The sequence below is a fragment of the Castor canadensis genome, chromosome 10 (genome assembly GCF_047511655.1).
Source record: "Castor canadensis chromosome 10, mCasCan1.hap1v2, whole genome shotgun sequence".
NCBI classification, from domain to species: Eukaryota; Metazoa; Chordata; class Mammalia; order Rodentia; family Castoridae; genus Castor; species Castor canadensis.
This window is the reverse complement of record NC_133395.1, coordinates 114958774-114971337: the sequence shown is the minus strand read 5'-3', so window position 1 is coordinate 114971337 and position 12564 is coordinate 114958774. Positions and strand designations below refer to the sequence as shown.

General features: G+C 36.6%; 1 protein-coding gene across 18 annotated transcripts in view; it reads left to right on the top strand.

Annotated features, from left to right (window-relative positions):
• LOC109683367 (ERC protein 2) overlaps positions 1–12564 on the top strand; it is a 998591-nt gene that overhangs the window by 350732 nt on the left and 635295 nt on the right. For all 18 annotated transcript variants that reach the window (XR_012436318.1, XR_012436316.1, XR_012436319.1 and 15 more), the window contains one exon: positions 4034–4189. Coding sequence is in view for 13 of the 18 variants with exons in the window: in XM_074043977.1 (XP_073900078.1) it covers positions 4034–4189 (156 nt within the window). In the remaining 5 variants the exon portion in view is untranslated. The remainder of the gene's footprint in view (positions 1–4033; positions 4190–12564) is intronic.

Here is a 12564-nt window from a genome sequence, read left to right as displayed (position 1 = left end):
CTTTGTTGCTCAGAGTTCTCCTGTGCGGGAGCCTCTGCTACAGGCTTTCCCCTTTCCAAGCACACTGGGAAAGGTGACATTGCACCCGCATTGTCAGGCCTGCATGTTTATTTACAGTTCATGTGGGAGGTGGGTCTTCCCCCCTCTCCTGTGAAATTTTCCTCCCACTGCCACTTTTACAGGCTTTCCTGCTCTTGATTACTGGGCGGTGCTGCTGCTCCTGCCAGCTGCCATGTTTGTTTACAGTTCACATGGGAAGTGGGTCTTTCCTCCTCTCCTGTGGAGTTTTCCTCCCTCCACCACTCTCACCAGCTTCCCCGATCCTGGTTGCTGGGCGCGCGCCCTGCTCCCTCCAGAGCCTCTCCGGCCCCCACCCCGGCTTGTTCATTTACAGTCCCGGGAAGGATTCCCTTCCCCCAGTCTTCAGTGCTCAGAGCGCCCCTCCCTCTTTCCCGCGTGTCTTTATTGCTTTTATTGCTTATTACTCAGTTTCTCTTTTTTCCCCCGGTGGAGGTCGGTCTGTCCAGGGGGCTATGCTGCTCTGGCCCAGGCTTGTCTATGGGAGTACTGCAGTACCGCGAAGCTCACCTGGTCCGAGTCTTCCCAAGCCGTCTTGGTGCCAGCGACTCTTCCTGAATTCTTGAAGCCAAGGCATTTGATAAGTGGCGAGTGAATGTGGCAGCCATGTTGTTGACAGGTTCTGATTGCAGGTTTGATTTTCTTAATCTCTCTGTGGATGTTTCGAATATCTTCTTGGTCACAACCAAAATCCACCTAATATAGCTCTATATTTTGCTCTATATTTTATACCTGTTATCCTCTGGGGACCTTAATTTTATTCTCCTACTAACTTTTCTCTGTACTCATCATTTTAAGAATGAGTTCTGTTGCCTTGGAAGTTGATTTATCTAGGAACAGAAGTATAAATAAGGACACAATAAATAGATGCTTATTGAAGTGCCTCCCGCAGTACCCATTTCTGTTTTTTCATTGCTTTTTGTATTTTGGAACACATGTGGCTTAAGGAAAAAATTAAATTTGTGAAGAAAGCAAAAGGGGTTGGTTAATTTAAGAAAACCAGTAAAAGTGAAAAATGTTTTTCAAATGTTTTATCATTTGGTGAACTTTTAACTTAGATGTACATAGGCAAAGAAGCTTTGCTCTGTTAAGAAAATTTTTATCTTAACCAGCTTTATCTTTCGATGGTATATTCAAACTCTATAATTCTTTGGCATCCAGTAGAAAGTTCTTTCCAACCCATTTAGAAATGGCAGCTGTGGTTATTGCTAATTAAAGCCTTCGGAGTTGCTTGGGCATAAAATTGAGGGCTCTTGAGGAAGCACATTATTTCCTCCTTGCCTACATAATCGGGGTCCAAATTCTTCCAAGTGGCATCTAAGATTTGAGGACTACAAAGCATATTGCTGTATAAATACATGTATGCTTATGTATGTCTATACATGCACAAGTAAAAACATATAAGAATGTAAACATATAGCATCTCAGACTTGGGTCTGAAATCCTAGGGTATTTATATAGGAAGAAGGCAGGATGTTGGCCCTTATGTTCACACTTAAGTTGAACACTTTTTTTTTTTTTGCTTTTGTGGTATTATGGATTGAACTCAGGGCCTCATGTATGCTAGATAAACATTCTACCACTTGATCTTCCTCCCCTCGTCCTGCCTCACGGTCATAGTTAAACTCATACAGATTGTAATTGGCTTTTGTGAATTGTTAACACATGTGTTTAGATATCTGTAAATATCATCATTGGCCAATTTGTATCTTAACAGAAAGAGAATCTATATCAAACTGATTAGAATTTTAATTGATTTTAAAATATGTTTTAGGGTGAAAATATAATCTTAATTGTTTTGTGGGAATAGATAAAATGTTAGTAGTGGGTATAGCTGGGTGATAGGATTGTGGACAATGAATTATGTAACTTCAAGTTTTTAATAATTGTGAGCATGTCTCCATTTTATAATCAAGAAAATTGCTGACTAAAATAACTCACTTATTTGGAAGGATTCTTACGAATTTTTAGAAGTTCTTTATTTCAGCCTTTTCATTATTGTTGCTGCTGCTGCTTTTTAATCTATGGGGCATCTCATCGTTCAGAAGTCAAATGAGACACTACACATAACTTCCTTTATTTGTCTGCTTGAGCTGCCTCAACAAGCCATAGACCAGGTGGTATAAACAATAGAAATTTATTTTCTCACAATTCCAATGCCTGGGAGTCTGAGGTAAAGGTATCATCATGGTTGGGTTCTGATGAAGACTTTCTTCCTGACTTGTAGGTGGCCACCTTCTCGCTGTGTTCTTGTATGGGAGAGAGAGAAACAGAATTCTGCTGTCTTTTTCTACAAGGATACTAAATGTCATCATAAGAGCCCCTTCCTCATGACCTCATCTATACCTAATTACTTACCAAGCCCAATGTTCAAATACTGCCTCATTAGGTATTAGGGCTTTAATGTATAAATTTTTGGAAACATAAGCATTTGGCCAGTAACACTTCCCTTACTTCAACTGGCAGTATAAATGATTCCCAGAAATTGCATCTAAAATTGAAAAACACAGAGGCTATGCATAAAAACATGAGTGGTGGTTATCTCTGGATAGTAGGATTAGAGGACATTTTCTATGAATTTAAAGTATATTGCTTTTATAACTGGAAAAAACACAATAGGTATTATTTTTAAAGGAAAATGGAATTGCAGACTATAGCATTTTATAATCTTGAAAATTTTTTAATCTTTTAATTTCATCTTCTTGGGGTTTTTCTGAGAATTAACGAAAGCACCTACACTTTTAGCACTTGATTCTAGGTATGTAATAGAGCTCAATAAGTAGTTGTCACTGTTCTTCCTTTTAATGTGATGAGACTGTTAATTACAATAATCATAATTGTTATACTGATACATGGGATATGCCTGATTATGTGATATAGAAAAATAAAACATACAATGGTCACAAAGATAGGCTATAAATGGAGTAGGCCATTCATCATGTTTACTTTTGGAATGCTTAGCCTTTTTAGATTCTAAAAAAGTGAGTTGCCATTAATGTTCAATGACAAATTTAATGCAGGTCCCCTGAGTCTTTGCATTAAAATAGCAGGTAAATGGTGGTAGCAAGAAACTCCATCAAACATTTGACTTGCTTCATTGCAAAGACTAGTTTGAGTCTAATTCCTGAGGCTGGAGAAATGCTTTTTGTTTGCGTGTGTGTTTGGTTCCCTGTTAGAGCTTTCTCTCCTACACTTTCTAAAGCATCATTTCTTATTATGGACTCTTTTGTGTATAGAGTCTGTTATTGAATGTTTTTTCTCAATCCCACATCTGAATGTAATATTTCTAGTTTTTTGGGGGGTCTGTAAATCAATAGGTTAGAAATGCCCTGCAAGGTAGTCATGTTTTTTGTCACGTAGGGACCTGACTGCTCGCCAAATAAATCATGATGTTGTGATATATTATTTCCCATTGCTATAAATTTTCAATATTTAGTGTATCAGTCATACTAAGTCAGGATTTAGTTATTTAATTTCACTTATATCTGTATTTCAGATGAGAATCCTTTTCTCCATTAGTAGGTTTGAATTTTCTTCTTTCTTAGAGTCAGACTCCAAACATTCCTTATAAAACCAGTCACAGAATATACACACAAGCAAACCATTTTTGTGTTTATAAGTGAACCCAAAAACATACCTTGGTTAACTATACACTCAACTGCACGTTTTTTCACTGAAATGGTATTTGTTTTTTAACACTATAGTTACTTTTGTCACTGTTGTTTGGTAATTTGGTTCTGGATATTAGTGAAACATATCTAGGTCTCTCTGTATTGTGTGGAAACATGATCTTGATTCAGAATTTAATCATCTCACAAGTGAAAATACAAATTGTTCTCAATTTAGGGGTAGGTCTGCACCATAGTTAATGTGTCACTACCACTACTGCTTTCTTAAATTCTGTTTTGACAATCATGAAAAAACAGTTCTCTTTTTCTTTCCTTTTTACCAACAGGACACAAAAATCGCTTCATTGGAGCGAAACATAAGGGACCTTGAGGATGAGATCCAGATGTTAAAAGCCAATGGTGTGCTGAGCACTGAGGACCGAGAGGAAGAGATCAAACAAATAGAGGTTTACAAAAGTCACTCCAAGTTTATGAAGACAAAGGTATGGTTCAAAGTTACAGAGTTTTATATTCTTGGTGTGACTAGAAAGTATTGGTTTGCACATATACTTTTTTTTGTCATATCCACATAATCTGCTTTATATAATATCATGAAATATATGTACAATAAGAAAGAATGTGGAAGATTGTTAATTCAGAAATACAGATTCCAAGAAGGGATCAGAGAAAACCTTTGGTGAGATTTCTATTCACTGTGAAGTTTAGTCTCTTCTAAGGAGTTCCTTTGGTATGTGTGTCTTGGGAATTCCCATAGCTTTAGTCCTTTCTCTTCCACATTTTCACAGTTACCCTGTTTGCCATTTTTTTTTGGACTTACCATATTATCACATTTCTTGTCCATCCCTAGAATGTGATTGTCTCAAAACTTATTGCTCTTATAAGCCAGTTTAATTTGTTTTACTTACATGGAGTCATTTTGGTCTTAGCACAGTGTTTAATACATAAGTGATTTTAAGTCTCAATGCTCCACATACTCAAATTACTCAACCTTAGTAAGGCTCAGTTTCTTCATTCTTGAAATCGGAATAAGAAAATTACCCTTGTCATTGACAGAGTGACAATTGTCACTTTGACAATTCATTTGAACGATTTGATTCATTTAAAGTAGCTGGTCCTTATCTGATCTCTAGAAATCACTCAACAAAAGCCAGACATTGTTGTTGATATTATTGTTATTATTTTTTATAACTATTATTATTGTTATCAATTGTTATAGAATATAAAATATTATTAGAGGAACTGGCTCTGTTAATTTTTATCACAATTGCAAGTTTTAAAGACTTGGCTTCAGTTTTTCAAAAATTAAACTTTGGGCTCTCAGTGGGTGAAACACCTGAACATCTGTAATATATGCATAATTACTAAATTTATGAATAGTCATAAAGAGGTCTTTTGAGACTTTGACATGCTTTTATCTGTTCCTCTGTTTCAATCATTTGGCATCTGAAGATAATCACCACACCAACTTAAATTTCTTTTTCTTTTTTCTTCTTTTTTTTTTATTGTTTTATTATTCATATGTGCATACAAGGCTTGGGTCATTTCTCCCCCCTGCTCCCACCCCCTCCCTTACCACCCACTCCGCCCCCTCTCTCTCCCCCCCACCCCCTCAATACCCAGCAGAAACTATTTTGCCCTTATCTCTAATTTTGTTGTAGAGAGAGTATAACCAATAATAGAAAGGAGCAAGGGTTTTTGCTAGTTAAGATAAGGATAGCTATACAGGGAGTTGACTCACATTAATTTCCTGTGCGTGTGTGTTACCTTCTAGGTTAATTCTTTTTGATCTCACCTTTTCTCTAGTTCCTGGGCCCCTTTTCCTATTGGCCTCAGTTGCTTTTAAGGTATCTGCTTTAGTTTCTCTGTGTTTAGGGCAACAAATACTAGCTAATTTTTTAGGTGTCTTACCTATCCTCACCCCTCCCTTGTGTGCTCTCGCTTTTATCATGTGCTCAAAGTCCAATCCCCTTGTTGTGTTTCCCCTTGATCTAATGTCCGCATATGAGGGAGAACATACGATTTTTGGTCTTTTGGGCCAAGGTAAACTCACTCAGAATGATGTTCTCCAATTCCATCCATTTACCAGCGAATGATAACATTTCGTTCTTCTTCATAGCTGCATAAAATTCCATTGTGTATAGATACCACATTTTTTTATCCATTCGTCAGTAGTGGCGCATCTTGGCTGCTTCCATAACTTGGCTATTGTGAAGAGTGCCGAAATAAACATGGGTGTGCAGGTGCCTCTGGAGTAACCTGTGTCACAGTCTTTTGGGTATATCCCCAAGAGTGGTATTGCTGGATCAAATGGTAGATCAATGTTTAGCTTTTTACGTAGCCTCCAAATTTTTTTCCAGAGTGGTTGTACTAGTTTACATTCCCACCAACAGTGTAAGAGGGTTCCTTTTCCCCCACATCCTCGCCAACACCTGTTGTTGGTGGTGTTGCTAATGATGGCTATTCTAACAGGGGTTAGGTGGAATCTTAGTGTGGTTTTAATTTGCATTTCCTTTATTGCTAGAGATGGTGGGCATTTTTTCATGTGATTTTTGGCCATTTGAATTTCTTCTTTTGAGAAAGTTCTGTTTAGTTTACTTGCCCATTTCTTTATTGGTTCAATAGTTTTGGGAGAATTTAGTTTTTTAAATTCCCTATATATTCTGGTTATCAGTCCTTTGTCTGATGTGTAGCTGGCAAATATTTTCTCCCACTCTGGGTGTTCTCTTCAGTTTAGAGACCATTTCTTTTGATGAACAGAAGCTTTTTAGTTTTATGAGGTCCCATTTATCTATGCTATCTCTTAGTTGCTGTGCTGCTGGGGTTCCATTGAGAAAGTTCTTACCTATACTTACTAACTCCAGAGTATTTCCTACTCTTTCCTGTACTAACTTCAGAGTTTCAGGTCTGATATTAAGATCCTTGATCCATTTTGAGTTAATACTGGTTTAGGGTGATATACATGGATGTAGTTTCAGTTTTTTGCAGACTGCTAACCAATTTTCCCAGCAGTTTTTGTTGAAGAGGCTGCTATTTCTCCATCATATATTTTTAGCACCTTTGTTAAAGACAAGTTGGTTATAGTTTCTTTTTTCTTCTTCTACCATTTATTCTTAAATGCTCTCTTTCCTGTTCTGCATTTTAATGCTGTTCTTTGCCTTATTATTAAGATGCAACAGAGTTAGAGAAAGCAGTGAGAGAGAAGAGAAAATAATATTGAAACTATTTTTCTCACTTGTGAAATACATGCATACTCTTGAAAATTTGGCAATTTTAAGAGGAAATAATGTCTAGCATTTACTTTATATATATATATATATATTATGTATGCATGTGTGATTGTTCTAGGAAAAAACAAAATACTATGTTTACTTCTGCCAACTTTCTAACTCTAAAATAGACATTGAGATTATGACTAAAAATGTGGTTCAAAGACTGGAGATAGCTGAAGTAGAATGTCCAATGGATTTGAATGGAACTAGTTCTTTTCAGGAATTGCCACAAAATGACAAATAAGTTTCCCTGTCCAGTTTCCCATTCTGTTCTCTTTTCCACTTTCCTTCCTCTCAGAATGTTGAGCTGAGGTGCAACAAGCGCCTCAAAGACAGTGCCCCAATTACTCTGGGAATCAAGACCAGGGGCACAGCTCTGAATGAACTCAGAGGAGGCGTGGGGGTTGTTGTTACGATTTAAACTTGCCATCACAACCCTATCATTCAACAAGGAGAGACTGATTGATTTTTTTTTTTCAAGCCATTTCTATAGCTGAAATGCCACGAAATTGGCAAACTCTGTTCCTCACTTGGACTCAGTCCAGGTGAATGAAACATTTATATGATCTTCAGCAAGGAAGTCATGACTACTATTAGTCCATAGTTTTCTGAGAGACCATCAGACCTTGAGTTAGATTTAACTTTTAGTGGTTAGTTACTTTCCAGAGCTCAAAAGGGGATCAGGTCTGAGGAGTGTTTGTAGTGATTATGTGGTGGAGTGAAGTGGAAAGAGTGTAGGCTAAAGACTCAAACAGAGTATGGCAAATCTCTAGCCTACCCCTGCTGGCTGCCTAGCCCTGGGACAGTGACCAGTGACTTAAGTCACACAACCACACTTTCTTCTTCTATAAAATGGGCTGACACTGCAAGACATAGAGGGTGGCTCAAGGGCATTAAATGAGGATTACTTAAGATAATGTAGTTAAAGTGCTTGGTTCAAAAAAGTGATTATAAACATTATTCTTAGAAGTATAACTAAATATAATAATGCTGATGAGATAGTGTTGTATTTGATGAAATAATACAGTTAAACTAATTGAAAAATGGACTTCTAATAAATACAAATAAAAAGGAGTCTGTGTTATAGATATCCCTTATAGACTGATAAACAGTAGCTAATAAGTGCTAGTAAGAGATAGTTTTTATATTTTATTCATTGAAAGAATATTCTTTCTGGATTTAACCATAACATTTATTGCTCATTCTTTTACCGATTGCTTTTAATGTTCCTACTTTGAGAGGCAAGCACTAGTTACTACAATGAATAAAGCATGTAGATTGGGGGAAAGGAAATATTTTAAATAGCCACAGAGAAGTCCATGCACCTCCATTTCAATGTTGAGCAGAGGGCTGGAACTGATAGGGCCTCTTGAAAGCTCTGTGATTAAATTAAGTAGCAGTGAAGACCTAAATTGTTTACTATAAATATGACAACATAGCACAACCAGGACATCACATTTTTGGGAAAGTGGGAGATGGGTTGCATCTTCTAAAAGCAGAGTTGTCAATCTCAGCTGATGTGAAAGCATGAACAGCAGACACAGTGGGTGGGGAAAAATCCCAGCATCTAGCAAGTCCTTCGGCATATGGACATTGAGAACCAAGAGTCTAGAAGACTTCCTGATCTGTGCAACTCTTCCTTGCTGGAAACTCCATTTCCTATCTCAACTCCAAAGGCTTAAAGGAATCAGACTGGAGAAGCTGTCTAAGAGGCCATGGAAAGCATGAGGTACTTTCAGCCACATTATTAAGCCATTGAGAATGGAATGTACCATATAAATAATTGTTTTTCCAAAAAATGATGGCATCCCCTTTCTGTACAAAGCTTTGTTCCTAGCCTAACACATTTTTCATCTACTGATCCCAGTATTTCTATATTAGTTGCTCCCTCTGTTTTCAGTGTTTGCCAAAGACGCCACTCTGCTGTCTTAGATCTCTGCCTTTATTCTGAATTTGTAACACATTTTCTTATAAACCTCTAACGGATTACAAACCTCATAACCCAAACTGCATTATAATAAGCATATCACTTTCTACACATGAGGGCTGTATCTGCAGTGAAAAAGAAGCTGTTTTCCTTGGCAGAGTGGTTTTCTCAGGGTGTTGCTGTGTCACAGACATAAGTGGGGTAAGAATTTTCAGACAGAATGAAGTGTGCCTGATGTCCACATGGACTTCATATGAAACATGTGATGTAATTCCGATGGGTTTTTCTTCTGGCCATCAGAGGCACAGACCTTCCCAGGCTTCAGTTCTCATGTATGTTTGATTGCCTCACTTTCTATTTTTATTGAGTTTATGGTCATAAAAGAAGCAAAAGGCATATTTTTATGGAAGAATATGATTTTTTACCCTGTAACTGTATTCCCCTTAGAAAAGCCTTTTTCTGTTGTCTACATAAATATTTATTTAAAATTTACCTCATGGCAGTGGTAGTCTGAAAGCTATTTGAAGCCACTGCCTAGTTAATATTTATAGATTGAAATAGCTTTATCAGTATCAGCCCATTTTTTATTTTATTTATATTTATATGTACAGTCTCCTGTGCCCTTCTTTCCTATTTGTGCCATTCTGTGATTTCACTAAAATTTGTCTGTATCTTGGCCCTCATACCAGCTTTCTACTCCAGTATTTGTGGCAGTTAGCACAAATCAGTTTTTTGACTATAAACATCATCTTTGCTTAGGTATGTAGGGCTGAAAGCTTTTTGAGTTTCATTTCAGATGAATCAGTTTCATATGTGGAATCAACTATATATTTACTGTCAGCTATAACTAGATGTAATTTGGGGGCCATACCCCTGAGAAGAGAGCTGATATGCCGATCACAACAAGTTTACTGTCTTTTATTATTTTTGTAATCCCGGTGCTGGTTTTCCCTCTTTTTAAAATTTATATTCTGCTCTTGTTGTGTATGAGAGAGAGGGAACTTCTTAATTTGTTCTAGACAGAAATGACCGTGGAGTCATGATTCATTCAGTTATAAGGCAGTAATGTGCATCATGAATTGCAAACACCTGAGCAGTACTCACTTGGCTCAAAATGCACATGGATAAGCAATCATGATTCCTTCTCAGGGAACCGTTAAGGAGATTCAGAACTTTTCTCAAGATCATTTTCTGTTTAGCCCCTCCCAATCCCTTAGCATTGGTAAGCTGGATGTAACCTATTTGGTTTCTGGTGTAGTGTGATTTCTTGCATAAGGGATTTCTCTCCATAGCTACCTTTCTTGCAAGTTGTACAACCTATACACGTTTAAAGATGGGGGTCTCACTCTCTGTTAAGTGTACCACACTGTTCATGCTCAGCTGTTATAGCAGTAGCTTGCTTATTGTTTTTGTGGCTGAAAACAACAGAAAATGCTAAGTGAAATATACTTTTAACATGTTTTAAAATTTATATGAGCTTTCCAGTTAGAATCTCAAAGGTCAAAAATAAGGCCATAATTGCAGGGAACTTGTATTCTAAGTAGAACAGAGGTTATTCATGTTGGCATTTGTTAGGCTTGAGCTTTAGTTTCTGCAGTCACAGGAGCACTGGAGGAAAGAGACAGAGGCTGTGCTGATTTAGATGAGGCATCTAATAAGAACCCTTCTACTACAACCCACAAAGACAGTTGCACTCTTAGTTCAAGGGTAAACCAAAATTAACCTCCTGACTCCACCCCTCCTCCACTTAGATTTGGAATCTCTAGGAGAATGCTCTATTTTAAAATCTTGAGCCAAGTGAAAGGTGAAAACAGTGGCTTTGAGCATGCTTAACCATAGTTGGCTCTTGAATGGATGTGCTGTGTGAGATGATCTGAGAAATTCAAGTGAGGATGTAGTCCTTGGTTGGGAGTGCCTCCAGATATCAACAGAATCAAATACTCTGAAGGACCACATGTTCAATGTAAACCTCAAGGATTTCTCCAGAAAAAAGTTCCAGCAAATATGAATATACAATAAAAAGTAAAAAAACAAGCTACCATAACAATCATAAGTAGAAAAAACAAACAGCAGACCAGAAGGAAAGATTTAAGAAATTAAAATTATAAGACAAAGACTATGGAATATATGCATTTTCATATATTTAAATGATTAATATAAGGAATTAAGAATATGAATAAAGATCAAGAGACTACAAAAATTCCAAGCAAATGCAAAGATAACCAAATAAAATATCTAGAAGTAGGAAAATATAAAAACAGGTATTTAAAAGCTTAGTTTTCACAATAGAGTAGTCACAGCAGAAGACAATAAATTAGCAAGCTTAGTTGAAGAAATTAAAGATAAGAAGAAATTAGGAAAGACAAGTTGAAGTACAGGGAAGATAGAATAGGTTTTTGTGTGAAGATAAAAGTTGTAAAGTGAAAGAGAGATGAAGTGGAGCATAGTCACTACTGAGAAGCCATATTTGAAGAGATGAAGGCTGAGAATTTTCCTCAAACTGATGACAGGTACAATCTGTACATTCAGGAAGCCTAAAGTACCCCAAATAGAATAAATATAAAGAAATCTATATATTTTCATCAAAGTAAAACTACGGAATCACAGAGACAAAGAAAAAGTCTTCAAAAGCAGTTAGTACATTTTCTAAAAGTGATTATGAATGGCTTAGAAACACATGAAAAGATGCTAAATACTAGTAGTCATTGGAAACACACAAAAGCACAGTGGAGTATCACTTGACACACACATTAGAATAGCTATAATTTTAAAAATAGATATTAATAAGCATTAGTGAGCATGTGAAGAGACTGGAACTTATATATATATATTGCTTGTGGGAATGGGAAGTGGTACAGTGGCCTTGGAAAGCAGTTTAAAAGTTCCTCAAAATGATAAACAGACAGGTACCTTGTGGTCCAACAATTTGACTCCTAGGTATATACTAGAGAGAAATGAGAACATATGTCCCCACAGATTTGCACAAGAATGTTCTTAGCAGCATTGTTCATAACAGCCAAAACCTGGAAGCAATCTAAGTGTCTATCACTCAATAAGTGGATAAATGGAACACAGCATACTCCAATAGTAGATTATCATACGCCATTAAAAGGATGAAGTTCTAATACACACCACAACATGGGTGAACCCTGAAGAAACACGTCATGTGAAATAAACTATTCAATAAGTATGCATACTGTATCCTTCTATTCATATGAAATGTCCAGACTAGGCCAATGCATAGAGACAAAAAGTAGATTAATGCTACTTCAGGCTGGGCTCAGGATTTCTTTTGGAGATGATGAGAATGTTCTGATATTAATTTCTGATGATTGCACAATGCTTTGCATACATTAAAAACTGCCAACTGTATGCTCTAAAAATGAATTATAAGGTCTGTAAAGCATACTTCAATACAGCTGTTTTGTAAAATGCAAATGGTGGAAAAAAAACCCATTACCTTTAAAAGAATGAGATTGTAGTAACAGTTTGACTCTCAGTAGCTTCTGGTAGCTGGAAGATTGTAGAACAATTTTTTCAGCATGTTGAGAGAAAATATCTCTTAGCTTAGAAAATTATTTTTAATATTCAGCATTAATAGACAAGAAAAAGGAGTAAAATTGAGATATTTTAGACAAAAATTGAGTTTGACAAAACCCTA